At 46.8% G+C, this 14597-nt stretch overlaps 1 protein-coding gene across 2 annotated transcripts in view; it reads right to left on the bottom strand.

The window, feature by feature from the left end:
• The window catches only part of KCNT1 (potassium sodium-activated channel subfamily T member 1), a 195115-nt gene that overhangs the window by 14005 nt on the left and 166513 nt on the right, over window positions 1-14597 (bottom strand). For both annotated transcript variants that reach the window (XM_040405792.1, XM_040405791.1), the window contains exons 18-26: window positions 9447-9663; window positions 8547-8652; window positions 6729-6901; window positions 6420-6491; window positions 5764-5898; window positions 2595-2706; window positions 2286-2387; window positions 1309-1392; window positions 239-367 (exon numbers count right to left, since the gene is read on the bottom strand). In XM_040405792.1, coding sequence (XP_040261726.1) covers window positions 239-367; window positions 1309-1392; window positions 2286-2387; window positions 2595-2706; window positions 5764-5898; window positions 6420-6491; window positions 6729-6901; window positions 8547-8652; window positions 9447-9663 — 1130 coding nt within the window. The remainder of the gene's footprint in view (window positions 1-238; window positions 368-1308; window positions 1393-2285; window positions 2388-2594; window positions 2707-5763; window positions 5899-6419; window positions 6492-6728; window positions 6902-8546; window positions 8653-9446; window positions 9664-14597) is intronic.

Below are 14597 nucleotides of genomic sequence, written 5' to 3'. Positions count from 1 at the left end.
CAAAAGTCATTCAAGCTGGCCACAAGATATGTAGCAGAGGTAAGTCAGCGTAGATACATAGCGTGGCCCTATAGCACTGATCAGTCACTCGAGAAGTTTCAATGGGTTTCAGCGAGATGTAAAATATCACAGCTGGTGAATTTTAAGGGTGCGTTCACACGTTGGAGTCAAATTGCTAATTTTTGGTTGTGCAGTGTGAATATACTGTACGGTGAGAAGATGACAGCGGGCCGGTTACCTCCGATGTGGAGAACATGTGCGACTGCGTCCTGTAGATCCCAATAGGAATCTCTGCGCTGGATGAGCAGAGCTTCTGAAAGAGCCGCCCGTATGACCTGATCCACAGGTCGTCCTCTGTGATCTTCATCTGAAAGGAGAATAAAAAGTAAAAAAAAAAAAATCGGATTTAGGTAAGTAGCAGTAATGCAATCCTTTAAATCCATGTGTGAGGATCGGCAGCCTGACTGACCGGCGCCTCCACTTTCCCTCCATATATAAAAGATCTCATTTTCTATAGCAGGCATGGCCAACCTGAGGCTCTCCAGCTGTTGCAAAACTACAACTCCCAGCATGCTTAGACTGCCTACAGCTATCAGCCTGCAGCAGGGCATGGTGGGAGTTGTAGTTTTACAACAGCTGGAGAGCCTCAGGTTGGCCATGCCTGGTCTATAGGATTAGAGTCCTTGTATAGCAGTGTAATATAGATGAACACAGCGCTGATGGGGTAAACTCCCACCTCAGGACTGCGCTCCTGCCGACAGTGGTCAGTGTCCTCACCAACTACACCCAGATACCACAGCTCTGCTGTTAGGCGGCCATTTCTTTCTAACCCTAAGAAAACGATATACTAGCAGAAATTGCAGACTGGATTGAAGGGGGCGACCCATCTCAGAAGCTGATGGCATATTGCTAGGATGTCAGATAGGGACCCGCACCTATCTGCAGAATGGGCACCACGAAGTCAAAAAAAAAAAAGAGCACCATGCTGGCGTGGCCACCCTTCATTTACCGCTATGGGAGTTCCGTAAATAGCCGAGTGCTGGCTTGTTTATTTCCGTCAGTCCCGCAGAGGTGAATGGAGAGGTGGCTGTGCATGCGCGGTGCTAGGGAAGTGCCACCCCCTTGGGCAAGTCCAGACTCTGATGAAGAGGTCACCACGAATCCACAGCAAAAATCCATACGTATTATGGTCCAGCTCACACGACATTCCATGTAATGAATTTCAATGTGGATGCTATAGAAAAATGCACAAAAAATACACCGCCCAAGCCTGGGGTCTATCGGAGAGAACTTTAGAGATGTACTTACCGCACATAGGTACCCAGATCCTGGGGTGGTGTCCAGTCCTAGCAGAAGCCTGGTGATGGTAATCATGTAATCCTTCACAAAAGACTGAAAGAGGATAAAAGAAGAATCCATATAAAATGTCAGATACTACCGCTATATCACTATCACACTGTGAGCCCAGGTCATGGTAACTGTGGTGTTTGCAGTCAGCACAGCCGATCCTGTGTAAGCATTTCTCCTCCTTTATGGTTCCTTATAAATTAAATTCAGCATCTTGTAGTTCTGTCCACTTCTGGGAAACCTGAGTGATACCAAATGATATGTCCCATAGGGGCTTACTCAGCTTCCACAGGCTCCTTAAAGGCATAGCAGCGAAATACCACCGCATAACTATGCAGGAAAGCTGGGTTGTCACCGTATCTGGAACTAAGATGGCAGACTTGCTGGTTATCACTTCACTTTCCCACAAAAGGGAGGAACAACTGAATGTACTTTTTAAAAGAACAGCAGATAATGCAAGAATTGTAATACTTTAGTTTTAAGGGTAAATGATACGAGTCAGCTTTTGCAATACAATCAAAAAGGAAAGACCGCTCACCACCCAAAATTTGCTTGCACGGGAAGGGATCGCTCCCACTACAAAATCAAATACATCCCAGCAGGCGTATCGATTTTTCTTCAATGCTTTATTATTCCATATACAGTATATATATATATATATATGGAATAATAAAGCATTGAAGAAAATCGATACGCCTGCTGGGATGTATTTGATTTAGCTTTTGCAGTACCACTGACTGCAGCATTTCAGTATGTCAGGGCTCACGCACACCACGGGAGGTTCGGCCCGCATCCAATCTGCATTTTTTGCAGACCACAAAACACATCCGGTCGTGTGCATTAGCCCTAAGCCATTCCTTTTTTATTTTAGGATTGTGACCGCCGACTACGTTGACAGCTCGCTCCTCAGATTTAAGGATGTGACACTTCTTGCTCACCTGATACAACAAGGTGTCCAACATACTGATGCTGAACACTCTGCCTGCAGCAAAAGGGAGGCGAAACATGAAAGCCAGGTTTGATCCGTTCTCTCGTTCTTTCTGCAGAGACAAGACATCCGATATCAGACGGCGAGGACGAGCACCGAATACACGGCCACTAACCCCACGTCAGGTTTCTAATGTTACTCATCTCCCTGATGACATAGGATTTGCCGTCTCTAGGACGATCTAGGAGATGCCACTGACCCGACAAAGACTCGGCCCAATCCGCTGAGACATATGGTTATTATTTATTTCTTTACTTACTTTTTCTAGTTTAGAAAGTGCAAGGGAGTAACAGTCTTTAGCTCTGAACTGCATGAAGCGCATGTTGGAAGGGTGCGTCAGCTCGGTGGTGATGCTGAGGCTCGGGAATAGTCTGCAACAAGAAGCAATGATTTCCATGCAAAGTACTGTAAATGAAAATATGGAGAGAGGCATGGCCGGATGAAAATTCGTAAAAGCACCTCGAAAAATGGCGTGCTGTTCTTAGTAGTACCACCATACTGTACTCGAAGAATGGTGCCATACTTTAACACAAAACAGCACCCCATCGTGTCAATATAATACTGCCGTAGCGTGATTATGAATTATTTAGTGCACACATTTCAGTACCATACAGGAAACACACTACTGCAGAGTCCGCATAATACTGCCACGGCATGAACACGTAATACCGTACAGTGCCCACATAATATCACCAAACCACGCATTTGATATTTTTCATGGAACACCTTACACCATTCTTTTGGGTCATTAGATGACAGATACACGATTTGTTTTAAATATTAAAGGAAAAACTGAAAAATTATGAAAAAATGGGAGACCTATTTTTCTAATGCTGGTTCTATGGCACTATACGGCCAGAAGAGATGTTGTACACTGCCAAGACATTAGAAACTCCTTCAAAGTGACTTTTGTTTCAATGTTGAGCCCCTAAGGTATTCATTTTAGGGAAATTTTGTACATTAAGCTTTGATAGTTTTTCATTTATAACATTTTTTTTTTTTAAAGGCGCAAGTTTTTACATCCCCCCCCAAAAAAATAGCTAAGTATAACATTAAACCATAAAACTAAATATATCTAAAAGAAAAAGGAAAATATATATACATTTGTATATTTTATACACACAAAGTCCACTATACTGTTGCTAAAACTAATAATTTTTTTAAGAAACTAGGGAAAAAAGTGTGTCGTCTGGTATACTATTACTAAAACTAATAACTATAGCTCTAATTTTTTTTATTTTACTTTTTACTTTTAATTTTTTTATGAAAAAAGTGAATTAATCACTTCCTGTCACAGTCAGGGCAAGAACAGGTTAATTCACAGACATCAGGATCGCAGTGCACTTTACAGCCAGCTGGAGTCGCTCTCACACGCTCCTGTTGGCTTTAAAGTTTAAACCCTTTTCTTCACAAAGGATCCTTGTTAGGGGCGGTCAGGGGATCAGATGACTGGAGACTGGGCCCCCACCAATCTAACAGTTATCCCCTATCCTTTAGATAGGGGATACCTTTTACCAACAGGAATACCTCTTTCACAGCCTGCCACCACCATGTATAAAGTCATGTGGCAGTAGGCAACTGGTTAAAGGGGGAAAAACACAGCTGATTCCCTCCAAAAAACTGTGCCACACCTGTCCACAGGTTGTGTGTGGTATTGCAACTCATCTGTATTCATTTTCATGGAGCTGACAACCCGTGGACAGATGTACTGCTCTTTTAGGAGGCAATTAGTTGTGTTATCCAGGGGCAGAAGAACATGGCTGCTTTCTTTCAAAGACAGACCCACAACTGTCCCTGTGTCGTGTCATTGAAGTGAATGGAGCTGAGCTGCAATACCACACTCAACCTATGGACAGGTGTGGCACTGTTTTTCTAATGCTGCTATTCTACTTATCACCTTTCCATGGATAGACGAGAAGTTCTAGATCGGCAGGGATTCAGCCATTTTCATTGGTGCCATAGACACAGGCCCGGTGCTATAATAAGGCAGACCAAGCGGCCGCCTTAGGGCGCTGAGAAGGGGGGCGGAAAAATGAAACTTTTTTTTTTTTCATTAATCACTTGCATGCCGCCGGCCTCCTGCGTCTGTTCTCCTCTGTGTGGTGGTCCTCATATCTTCTCTCTGCGCTCCCGAATCCTGACAAGTTGTTTGAGGACCTTTCCCACTCTGCCAATCAGTGGCCGCAGCTGTGTCACGTGTCAGGGCCGTGATTTCCTGCTGAGCCAATCACTGTTCTGACACATGACACAGCTGCAGCCACTGATTGGCTGAGTGGGAAAGGTCCCCAAAGTCTTGTCGGGAGCACAGAGAGAAGATACCAGGACACAGAGGAGAAGGGGAGCTGCTGCAGACGGGAACAGGCCCAGGTGAGGAGCATCATTTTTTACACAACATTAATAGAGGGGGGAAATGTGCCATGTTGGGGGGGGGGGGGGGGGGGGTGATGTGACATGGGGGGATAAATGTGCCATGGACGGGGTTGAAATGTGACATGGAAGGGGAATATGTGACATGGGGGGGAGAAATGTGACACAAAGGGGGTGATGTGACATGGAGGGTGAGAAATGTCACTTCTCCCCCTCCATGTCACATCACCCCCCTATGTCACATTTCTCCCCCCTCCATGTCACATTTCTCCCCCCTCCATGTCACATTTCTCCCCCCTCCATGTCACATTTCTCCCCCTTCCATGTCACATTTCTCCCCCTTCCATGTCACATTTCTCCCCCCTCCATGTCACATTTCTCCCCCCTCCATGTCACATTTCTCCCCCCTCCATGTCACATTTCTCCCCCCTCCATGTCACATTTCTCCCCCCTCCATGTCACATTTCTCCCCCCTCCATGTCACATTTCTCCCCCCTCCATGTCACATTTCAACCCCCTCCATGTCACATTTCAACCCCCTCCATGTCACATTTCAACCCCCTCCATGTCACATCACGCCCTCCTTTTTACATCACCCCCACCGAGTTGTGGGGAAAGGGGGGGCGCCGAAATGTAGCTTCGCTTGTGTGTGCAAAAATCCTTGCACCGGCCCTGCATAGACACAGAATGGTGTATCAGGGCACATGCTCGACCACTGCTCCAGTCAATCGCCCCCGAGCCACAGGCCTAGTGGGTGCGGGGCACAGCGGACTCGGTCCCCAGTTCTGCCCATCAGTGGAATGTACTAGTTTGCGGTAGCTTGTAGATATTTCTACCTGAATGCGGCTGCTCCCTTCCTGCACTGCCTCCCACTCACCCGTCATCCGTCTCATTCTGCACTCACAATCACTAATGCAAACCGTGGGTTTTTTTTTTCTTTCTGGAAATGATTTAGTACTTTAATTCTGTGAAAGGTCAAGCAGTGACTGGCGGTGTACACGATATGCGGAGGCACCACATGAACTAGTAATTTATAATGCCCAAGGACGGGCACAACCTACCTGAACATGGTCTGCACATTAACAATAGTCTTTGCATCCGCCATATAGTCCTCCTCTGCGCTCATCGTGCTTTCCTTGTCCACGACCACCAGGTTGTCAGCATAGATAATCCCACATTGCAGCAAATTATCCAAACTGGGGGGAGAGATATTACAGCATTACTAAATCCTCAGGGCTTGACGACTTTTTAGAACCAGAAACTTGATCATAGCAGTTGCCATGTCTGTTCACCCCCTCTATAATGGATGGCAGCCCTGGCCATGGGGGGCACTTATTCACTGGCGCCATAGCACTCCATAAGACTAGGTCACTTCTGAGACTTTACTACTGATCACCTATGCCATGGATAGGTCACCAGTATCTGATCGGTGGGGGTCCGACACCTGGGACCCCCACAGATCAGCTGTTTGAGAATGCACTGGTGCTCACTGTAGTGCCAGAGTGCGGATAATTTTTGACTCACCCGCGTATATATTATTTGTTGCTTTGAATCCCTTATACAATGCAACGTATTATATGTATGTGTGGCAGTGGCCAAGCAATCGGATGGCTGTAACAGTACGGTGCAGGTCCTCTTCACTGCACGGTACTATTAGGACATACGTCGCCAAGGAGTATTAAAACACAAATGTAAGCGCTTTTATAAACAAACCTACTTATCTATGGTGCCGACCATAAAGTAGACCATCGGAAAACAGCAAATTGCCTCCAGGAAGTGATTGTCCGGCCTGTTGGAAAGAAAAGAGAGAGTGAGCTTCTTCGTAACAGCACTCCATGTGGTCAGTTGTGGTACTGCAAGTAAAATTTGCTAAATATTATTTATCAATTTATTATGACCTGGAAAACGCCCACCTACCGACCCCATTAATTATCGATTTGAAAACGATATAATATTTCTAATAGAACATGAACGTTTCTCTATGTCAGAGCACGAGCGGTAAATGACACCTATAGAAATCACGTACGGGTTATCCAGCAGCAGAACAATGGGGTTGAGCTCCTTTCGAGATCTGTAGTAAGCTCTCAGAGGGACGATGAAATTATAAAGTCCGTTCCCCGCCGTCTCGGCTGATACGATGATTAGCTTGTTCTTAAAGCCGTAGGCTTTTGCATCTTCAAAACTGTTGTGCTTGCAGCCCTGCAGGGAGACAGAAGCGTGACATCTGTCAGCGGACCCCCCGGGGGACAAACAAACCCCTCATCGCGCTGCGTACTCCTCGCTCTATGACGAGCACAGGGGATGTTGAGAATCCTCTCGTGTCACCGACAGAACTTCTCAGAAACACAAAGTAAACTTCTCAGAGTGTCGACTCCAAGGCAAGAGAAGTCTCACAGGTCTACAAGAAGGTGGTCACACAGAGCAGCGATGGCGGACTACGACTCCCAGCATGCTCCATTCATTTCTATGGAATTCTGAGAACAGCCAAGCAAATTTACTTCTTGGGAGTTGTAGTTTTACCACAGCTGGAGGTTAGCCATCACAGACATAGAGCAATGCTATAGTCCGGGGATCTGCAACCTTCAGTACTCCAGCTGCTGTGGAACTACAACTCCCAGCATGCATTGCAAACATGCTTGGCTGTTCTTCTAACTCCCTTAGGAGTGAATGGAGCACTCTGGGAGTTGTAGTTGCAGAACACCTGGAGTGCCGGAGGTTGCTGATCCTGGGCATTACTTAACAACTACTTTTCATATGTCGAGCCCCCCAAATCAAGCAGCTGATGGTGGGGGTCTCATTCTGACAAGAACAATATGGATTTCCACAAACCCCATCCACTTGAATAGGACGATCGAAAAAAAATTCTGCAACAAAATCTGTCACATGTGAATTTACCCTTACAGTTAAATTAAGTCCTCACGAACACGACCGTATTTTTTGTCTGCATCCGATTCGCACTTTTTTGCGGATCGGATGCGGACCCGTTCATTTCTATGGGGCTGCACACCATTGGCTGTCCGCACCTGTAAGTCCGGGCCCGCAGAAAAGATAGAATGTGTCCTATTCTTCGCTGTTTAGCAGACGATAAGGCTACATTCACACGTCAGTATTTTTCTATATTCCGATTTTTGGTCCGTTTTTTGCGGATCCGTTGTTCCTGAAAATGTTTCCGTATGTCATCCGTTTTTTGCGGATCCGCAAAAAACGGAAACATGTATAAATTTCAATAAGCAAATAAAGTTGTTTGGATTTCTTAGAAAAAAAAAATTGAAAAAAAAAAAGTGAATAAAGTTTATAAAATAAAAATGTAATTTCCAGGAACGGAATCCGCATAAAACGGATGACATACGTAATGACATACGAATGTCTTCCGTTTTTTGCGGATCCATTGACTTTGTATTGTACCAGGATCCGATTTTTGCGGAAAAGAATAGGACAAGTTTTATATTTTTTCGGACATGCGGAACGGAACAACGGAAACGGACAGCACACATTGTGCTGTCCGATTTTTTCCAGGACCCATTGAAAATGAATGGGTACAGAACTGGTCCAGATCTGTTCCGCATAAAACGGAACAGATCAGGAAAGAAAAAACGGACGTGTGAATGGACCCTAATAGTGTGGGATACACAGATCATCACGGCGTCCCCTCCACTGGCAGCTCCAGCATACAGCGCCCCATATCTCAGCTTCCCGGGGATGAAACCTGTATGTAGCTGCACCAGGCTCTCTGTGATTGACACCTGGAAGGTGCAGGGGACCGGGATTCACTGTAATGTCTTTAGAATATCTATGGGGATGTAAGAAGAAAAGAAATGATGCCTGACGTCACAGCGATGGTCACCTTGTCCAGGCGGAGGCAACAGAAAGCAGCTTTGGAAGGTAGAAGATGGCAGAGCGTTGGCGAGCTTCCAATATACGGAGAGTTTGGGGGGTAGCCTTTGACATACCTACGGGAGAGACGCACATCAGTCTGATTTCCCCATCATTAGAGTGGATTTATACAGTTATTTCTGTCACTTTTTACAGCGATTTTCAAATGTTTCACAGAAAAACTGCGCTATTCCGTAAAAGACAGCCAGCGATGATTACTAACAGAATGGCAGAAAGAAGCCAGAAATACGCCCTTACAAAGTGTAGTACGCTAAGATTACCACTGTTACTATCCCAGTCCTCCACACGGGGGCAGTATCGCGTCAGGAGAATTACATACAGTCCTTCGCTGGGATAACATGTTATGTCAGTGCCTGCGAATTTGCCTTAGAAGATAAAGGTTATTCATGAGCATAGCTTCTTCCTATGCAAATGTGTTATATGAAATATACATGCAGCATGACTACGGGGAATTTCAGTGTAAGAAGGGGGATGGGCAGCTCCGCTCACTGCTGCACGGCTCTCCTGATGGAAAAGTTTCCCGTTTCTACGTTACGGTAGTCCGAGAGGGAATACGGTTCCTGTGAAATCATGTGACGTGGAGACTTCGCCGTCTTGGTTTCAGGGCATGCTCATACACTTTACACAGCCATCGGCTCATTCCTTCCGACCCCCTATGTGCACGGCCGAGCATGCGTGTGCCCTGGGACGGGACTGCCCATCTCCTGTGAGAACAAAAGGATCGGGCATGCTGAAATCCAACCTGTCCGACCCTTCTTTCCTGCCAGTGCACCGACATTGGCGGGTTTGAACCTGAATTCGTATAATGTGTTTGACCCCCCCCCGAAACGCCACCCGATCTCTTACGTACTCCAGGACGGGAAGGCCTTCATCATCAGACTGAGTCATTTCGTCCTCCGATTGGTCACTAAGCATGTCACATGGCAGCACCGTACTACTGTCTGCAATTTCCAGAACCGGAGCAATACTGGGCCTTCTGGTGCCGGAACCATTTTCGGATGGAAGAGTCAACTTGCTGCTGTTGATCGGCCGGCATTCTGTGTTTTGGAGATCCATGGCTACTGTACCTTTAAGAAAAAGGTGGCATGAATGAATTGACAGCAAAATGCAGCGTGAAAGCCCCTAACCCATCTATTTCTGGGGTCCTAAACAGCAGAATTAAGCGTGTGAGCCCCTCTCTTCCTTATCCACCATAAGGCTCATGTTCGTTTCTGGCGCAGACATCATGATTGCGGTTTCGTGACTGGCCCACATTGCGGCGCCTCATCCCCCCGCTCGGCCTCCATTATACCTCCCTGTAATAAGCCTCTGTGTCCGGGGAGATGACTCAAACACCCGTCGTCGTAAATTACTTTCTAAATAAAAAAGCAGCTCCCGGCCGATAGTAACTGCAGAAAATCCAATTTATGAGGAGAACGCGCTGGGAAACCAAAGCCCGGGTCAAGTGCTGCCGTGAAGAGCACCAGATATTCCTCCCCTGTAATAAAGCGGAACATGACTGAATGTGCCCGCATCTCACTGCGCGCTACAGCTCTGCTTCATGTAAAAGAGCGGCTACCCATAGCTACCCATCAGATCCCTAACTGCACTGGAAAGCTGCAAACTGACTGGTTTATAGGGGCAACTTATGTGTCACTTTATCTACCATGTTCCCTGAATTCGGAAGAACAGTCAAACTCTAGCTGTACCAAGGCTGTCCTCCCCCCATGTCCTGCCGTCCTGGTGGTCTGCAGAGCTGGAAGTGCCATTCTCCTGCGCACTACACCTGGTAACCCTTAGAAGCTGCCTGTAACTGGCACTGTATACGGGGGCACCATGCCAGTCACTGTTATGGGAACATTGTGGGTGACACTGTATATAGGGGGCACCATGGCTGCCATTGTTATGGGAACATTGTGGCTGGCACTGTATACAGGGACACCATGGCTGTCATTGTTATCGAAACACTGTGACTGGCACTGTATATGGGGGCTTTATGGCGGTCATTGTTATGGAAATACTGTGTCTGGCACTGTATACAGGGGCACCATGGCGGTCATTGTTATCGGAACACTGTAGCTGGCAATGTATATGTACAAATATAGCATTGATCACCTAATAAGCAGATAGGAGAAAATGCTTCTGACCGTAATACCCCTTTAATTAAGATGCTCACTGTATGGGAACACTGTGGCTGGCACTGTATATAGGGGCACCATGCCGCTCACTGTTATGGGAACACTGTGGCTGGCACTGTATATAGGGGGCACCATGCCTGTCACCGTTCTGGGAACACTGTGTCTGTCACTGTATATAGGGTGCACCATGGCGGTCATGGTTATCGAAACACTGTTGCTGGCCCTGTATATGTACAAATATAGCATTGATCATCCAACAAGCAGATATGGGTAAAATGCTTCTGCCCGTAATACCCCTTTAATGAAGAAGATGCCCACTGTATGGGGAAATGCTCATTATCTGGTTATGTGACAAGTATGTCTGGGATGACACCGCCATAACAGGCTAGAAGTGAGACTAAATCACGCAGTCAGCGTTATATCTGGACAGGCTCTGATCTTTCTAGTTGTCAGTCTCCAGTTTTGGCGTCTCATCCTCATGGTGTCCCCCCGGGGAGCACAGCACGACCAGTAATCATTAACGCTGGGCTCGGCGGGGGGGGACGCTCGGCAGGAGAATGCATGAAGAACTGCGTCTGAATCATCCACAAAGAGCTGAGCTCAGAGCTGTCACATTGTCTGCACGCTGCGGATAATGACTACTAACAAGACAACACAATGTACATGGCGGACCATGAAACAGAAATACCACCCCCAGCATGCAATGCGGAATATAATAAAACTGATGCAAAGGGGGTAACAATCAATAAAGGGTGCCCAAACCACTGGAGCCCCCTCTAGCATTCCTACTCTGGTGTCTCCGGGCTCGGGTGACCCGACTCTAGCGCTGCATTTCCTTTTTGCGCAGTCAGCAGTGAATACTGCAGTCACAGAGAGGTGAGATGGAAACAGGACACCTCCTAGAAGTCCCAAATGAGCTCCAAGTGGCTGGCAGCGGCCCCAAACCAGCACAACGACTGGTACCGCATGGTGGCTGCCGCCCTAGGACGTGACTTTGAAGGACACATTTTCCCATTTGTGACCAGAACGAAAAATGAACACTAAATAAATACATCTCCCCGATGACTTCGGGAGACAATGATAGGCGAGTAGTACTGTTTAAAGAGCCAGCTTCTGGCTTCATAGAAGGAGCTACTAATCATCTCATTGATGAGCCCTACATATAATTTCACTGAGGGGTTAAGAAGCTGCAGGCCGCTGCGTATCCTTGGAGTTTTATCCGCTGGGATGGCAGATATTAGGAGACAGCCAATATCTATCAGCCATTAGTAGTGTTGTGCCTTTTCATAGGTGTATAGCATTCATATAAAAATATCCTAATTATAGTGGATTTGATATATAATAGGCCATAGTGTGTATTCACCATTTCATATGTATTTTAAAGTAGGCCGAAAGAGGTTCATGGAAAGGACACAGTTCATATAATTATTTCTGTAAATGTACCAGTCTGAGAAGAGCCCTTCTTGTCTCCTTACAGATTTATTACTGAGATAAGGATATTCTCTAGACTCTCTGGTGCTAATTACCCCAGGGGCGGACTGAGAACCCTCAGGGCCCCCGGGCAAAAGAAATCAAGGGCCCCCTTACAGGCCCCACCCATGTTCTGCTGCAAGCCCCACCCTTGTCCCGCCTCCAGCCACACCCTACACAATCTTTAATAAGATTTCAAAGTTAAAGTGACACAAAAGGCACCCAGACTTCAGCTCATTGACGTGGTCTGGGTACAGTGTCCCTTTTGCAAATCGAGCTGCAATGTTCTAGAGAAACTGCACTGTTTACGTCCCAGCAATAAGTCAGCCTCTAGTAGCTGGCAGCCACCTGAGGGCTTCCTGGAGTAAAACAGACCTTTGGTCCGGTATCTGACGCTGGACGTCCTCACACTCTGCATGATGACCTCCAGGGTCAGATTTTTCCCCATAGGAAAGCATTGATTCAATGCTTTCGTATGGGGTGATCTAATCTCAGCGTCCATTAGTGAGCCTCTGTTAGAAGCAGTGTGGGCATAACTACTGTGAAGGGGGCACATATCTGGGCATAACTACTGTGAAGGGGGCACATATCTGGGCATAACTACTGTGAAGGGGGCACATATCTGGGCATAACTACTGTGAAGGGGGCACATATCTGGGCATAACTACTGTGAAGGGGGCACATATCTGGGCATAACTACTGTGAAGGGGGCACATATCTGGGCATAACTACTGTGAAGGGGGCACATATCTGGGCATAACTACTGTGAAAGGGGGGGGAGGCCCTTCACAGTAGTTATTAATCCCTTTCAGCAGTCCCCCCTTCAGTGAATGGGGGACTGCTGAAAGGGGTTAATAACTACTGTGAAGGGCCTAGCCGTCTGAGCAACCCCACAGATCATCCCCCCACCCACCTTGTACTTGTTCCACTGATCCGCTACTTGCGGGCTACATGGGCATGAGTTTAGTCACTTCGGTGCGCAATCCCATCCTGCGGCGCGTGATCCCGCGAGACCCGTGACCTACAGCGGCGGGTCTTGCGGGATCACGCGCTGCAGGACGGGATTGCGCACTGAAGTGACTGAACTCATTCCCGCGCAGCCCACAAGTAGCGGAACAATTACAAGAGGGGTGGGGAATAGCCAAATTAAAAAATATTTTGAACCAAAAGGTGTTATGGGGGCTCTGTGGATGGCACTGTTATGGGGGCTCTGTGGATGGCACTGTTGTGGGGGCTCTGTGGGTGACACTGTTGTGGGGGGGGATCTGTGGGTGACACATATATAGCACCTTATGCTATATATGTCATCCACAGATCCCCCCATAACAGTGTCCCTGTGAGTGAATGACCCCCAATACAGGGTCTGGGGGCCGGCATCTGGTGTTGTAATGGCAGTGCGGCCCGGTGCAGTCACTGTATTCTATTACACCGGGCCCCGCTCACTGTAATACTAATATTCATATGTGAACAACTTGAAATCCTCTGCGATCCTCTCCCTCTCTGTACTCACAACCTCAGTAGCAGGCCGGGCGGCAGCGCAACTCGCTGATGTCCCACGCCTGCTCCTCCTACTTAATTCATACAGTGGGAGGAGCAGGCGCGTGACGTCAGTGAGTTGCGCTGCCGCCCGGCCTGCTACTGAGTTTGTGAGTACAGAGAGGGAGAGGATCGCAGAGGATTTCAAGTTGTTCACATATGAATATTAGTATTACAGTGAGCGGGGCCCGCTGCCATTACCAGGCCAGCATAACATTCGGAATCGGGGTGCTGGGCACAGTGCTCCAGACTAAAAAAAATACCTAGTAGCTATTGGCTCCTGAACTGAAAAATTTAGGAGCCAAATCATAACAGAATCAAAATTTTGGTATCGTGACAACGCTACGCCGATCAGATTGGCGTAGGGTTGTTTCGATACCAAAGTTTTGATTCGCTTTCGTCACCATAAAAAAGTATTGCGATACTCAATACCGTGCAAAAAAAAAAAACACCAAAAAAAGCCACGTGCATTTCGCATTTTATGAAACGTTCGGCCCATAATAGTAATAGTCCTATGCTATTTTTTGGGGTGACAAGGTGACTAAAAATGGCGAATGCTCACCGCATAGGAGATATTTTTTAATAATTTAATAGTTTGGACTTTTCGGACACAGCGCTATGTAATATGTTTATTTATTGTTTATATATTTTATATGTAAAATTGGGAAAGGGGGATTTAAACTTAATATTTTAGGGTACTTTCACACTAGCGTTTTTCATTTCCGGCATAGAGTTCCGTCACAGGGGCTTTATACCGGAAAAGATGTCTTCAGGTCAGTCTTTTTGACTGATCAGGCAAAAGATAAAACTGCAGCATTCTACGGTTTTATCTCTGGCGAAAAAAACTGAAGATTTGCCTGAATGCCGGATTCAGCATT

This window comes from Bufo bufo, chromosome 8 (assembly GCF_905171765.1).
Source record: "Bufo bufo chromosome 8, aBufBuf1.1, whole genome shotgun sequence".
NCBI classification, from domain to species: domain Eukaryota; kingdom Metazoa; phylum Chordata; class Amphibia; order Anura; family Bufonidae; genus Bufo; species Bufo bufo.
This window is presented reverse-complemented; position numbering and strand designations above follow the sequence as displayed.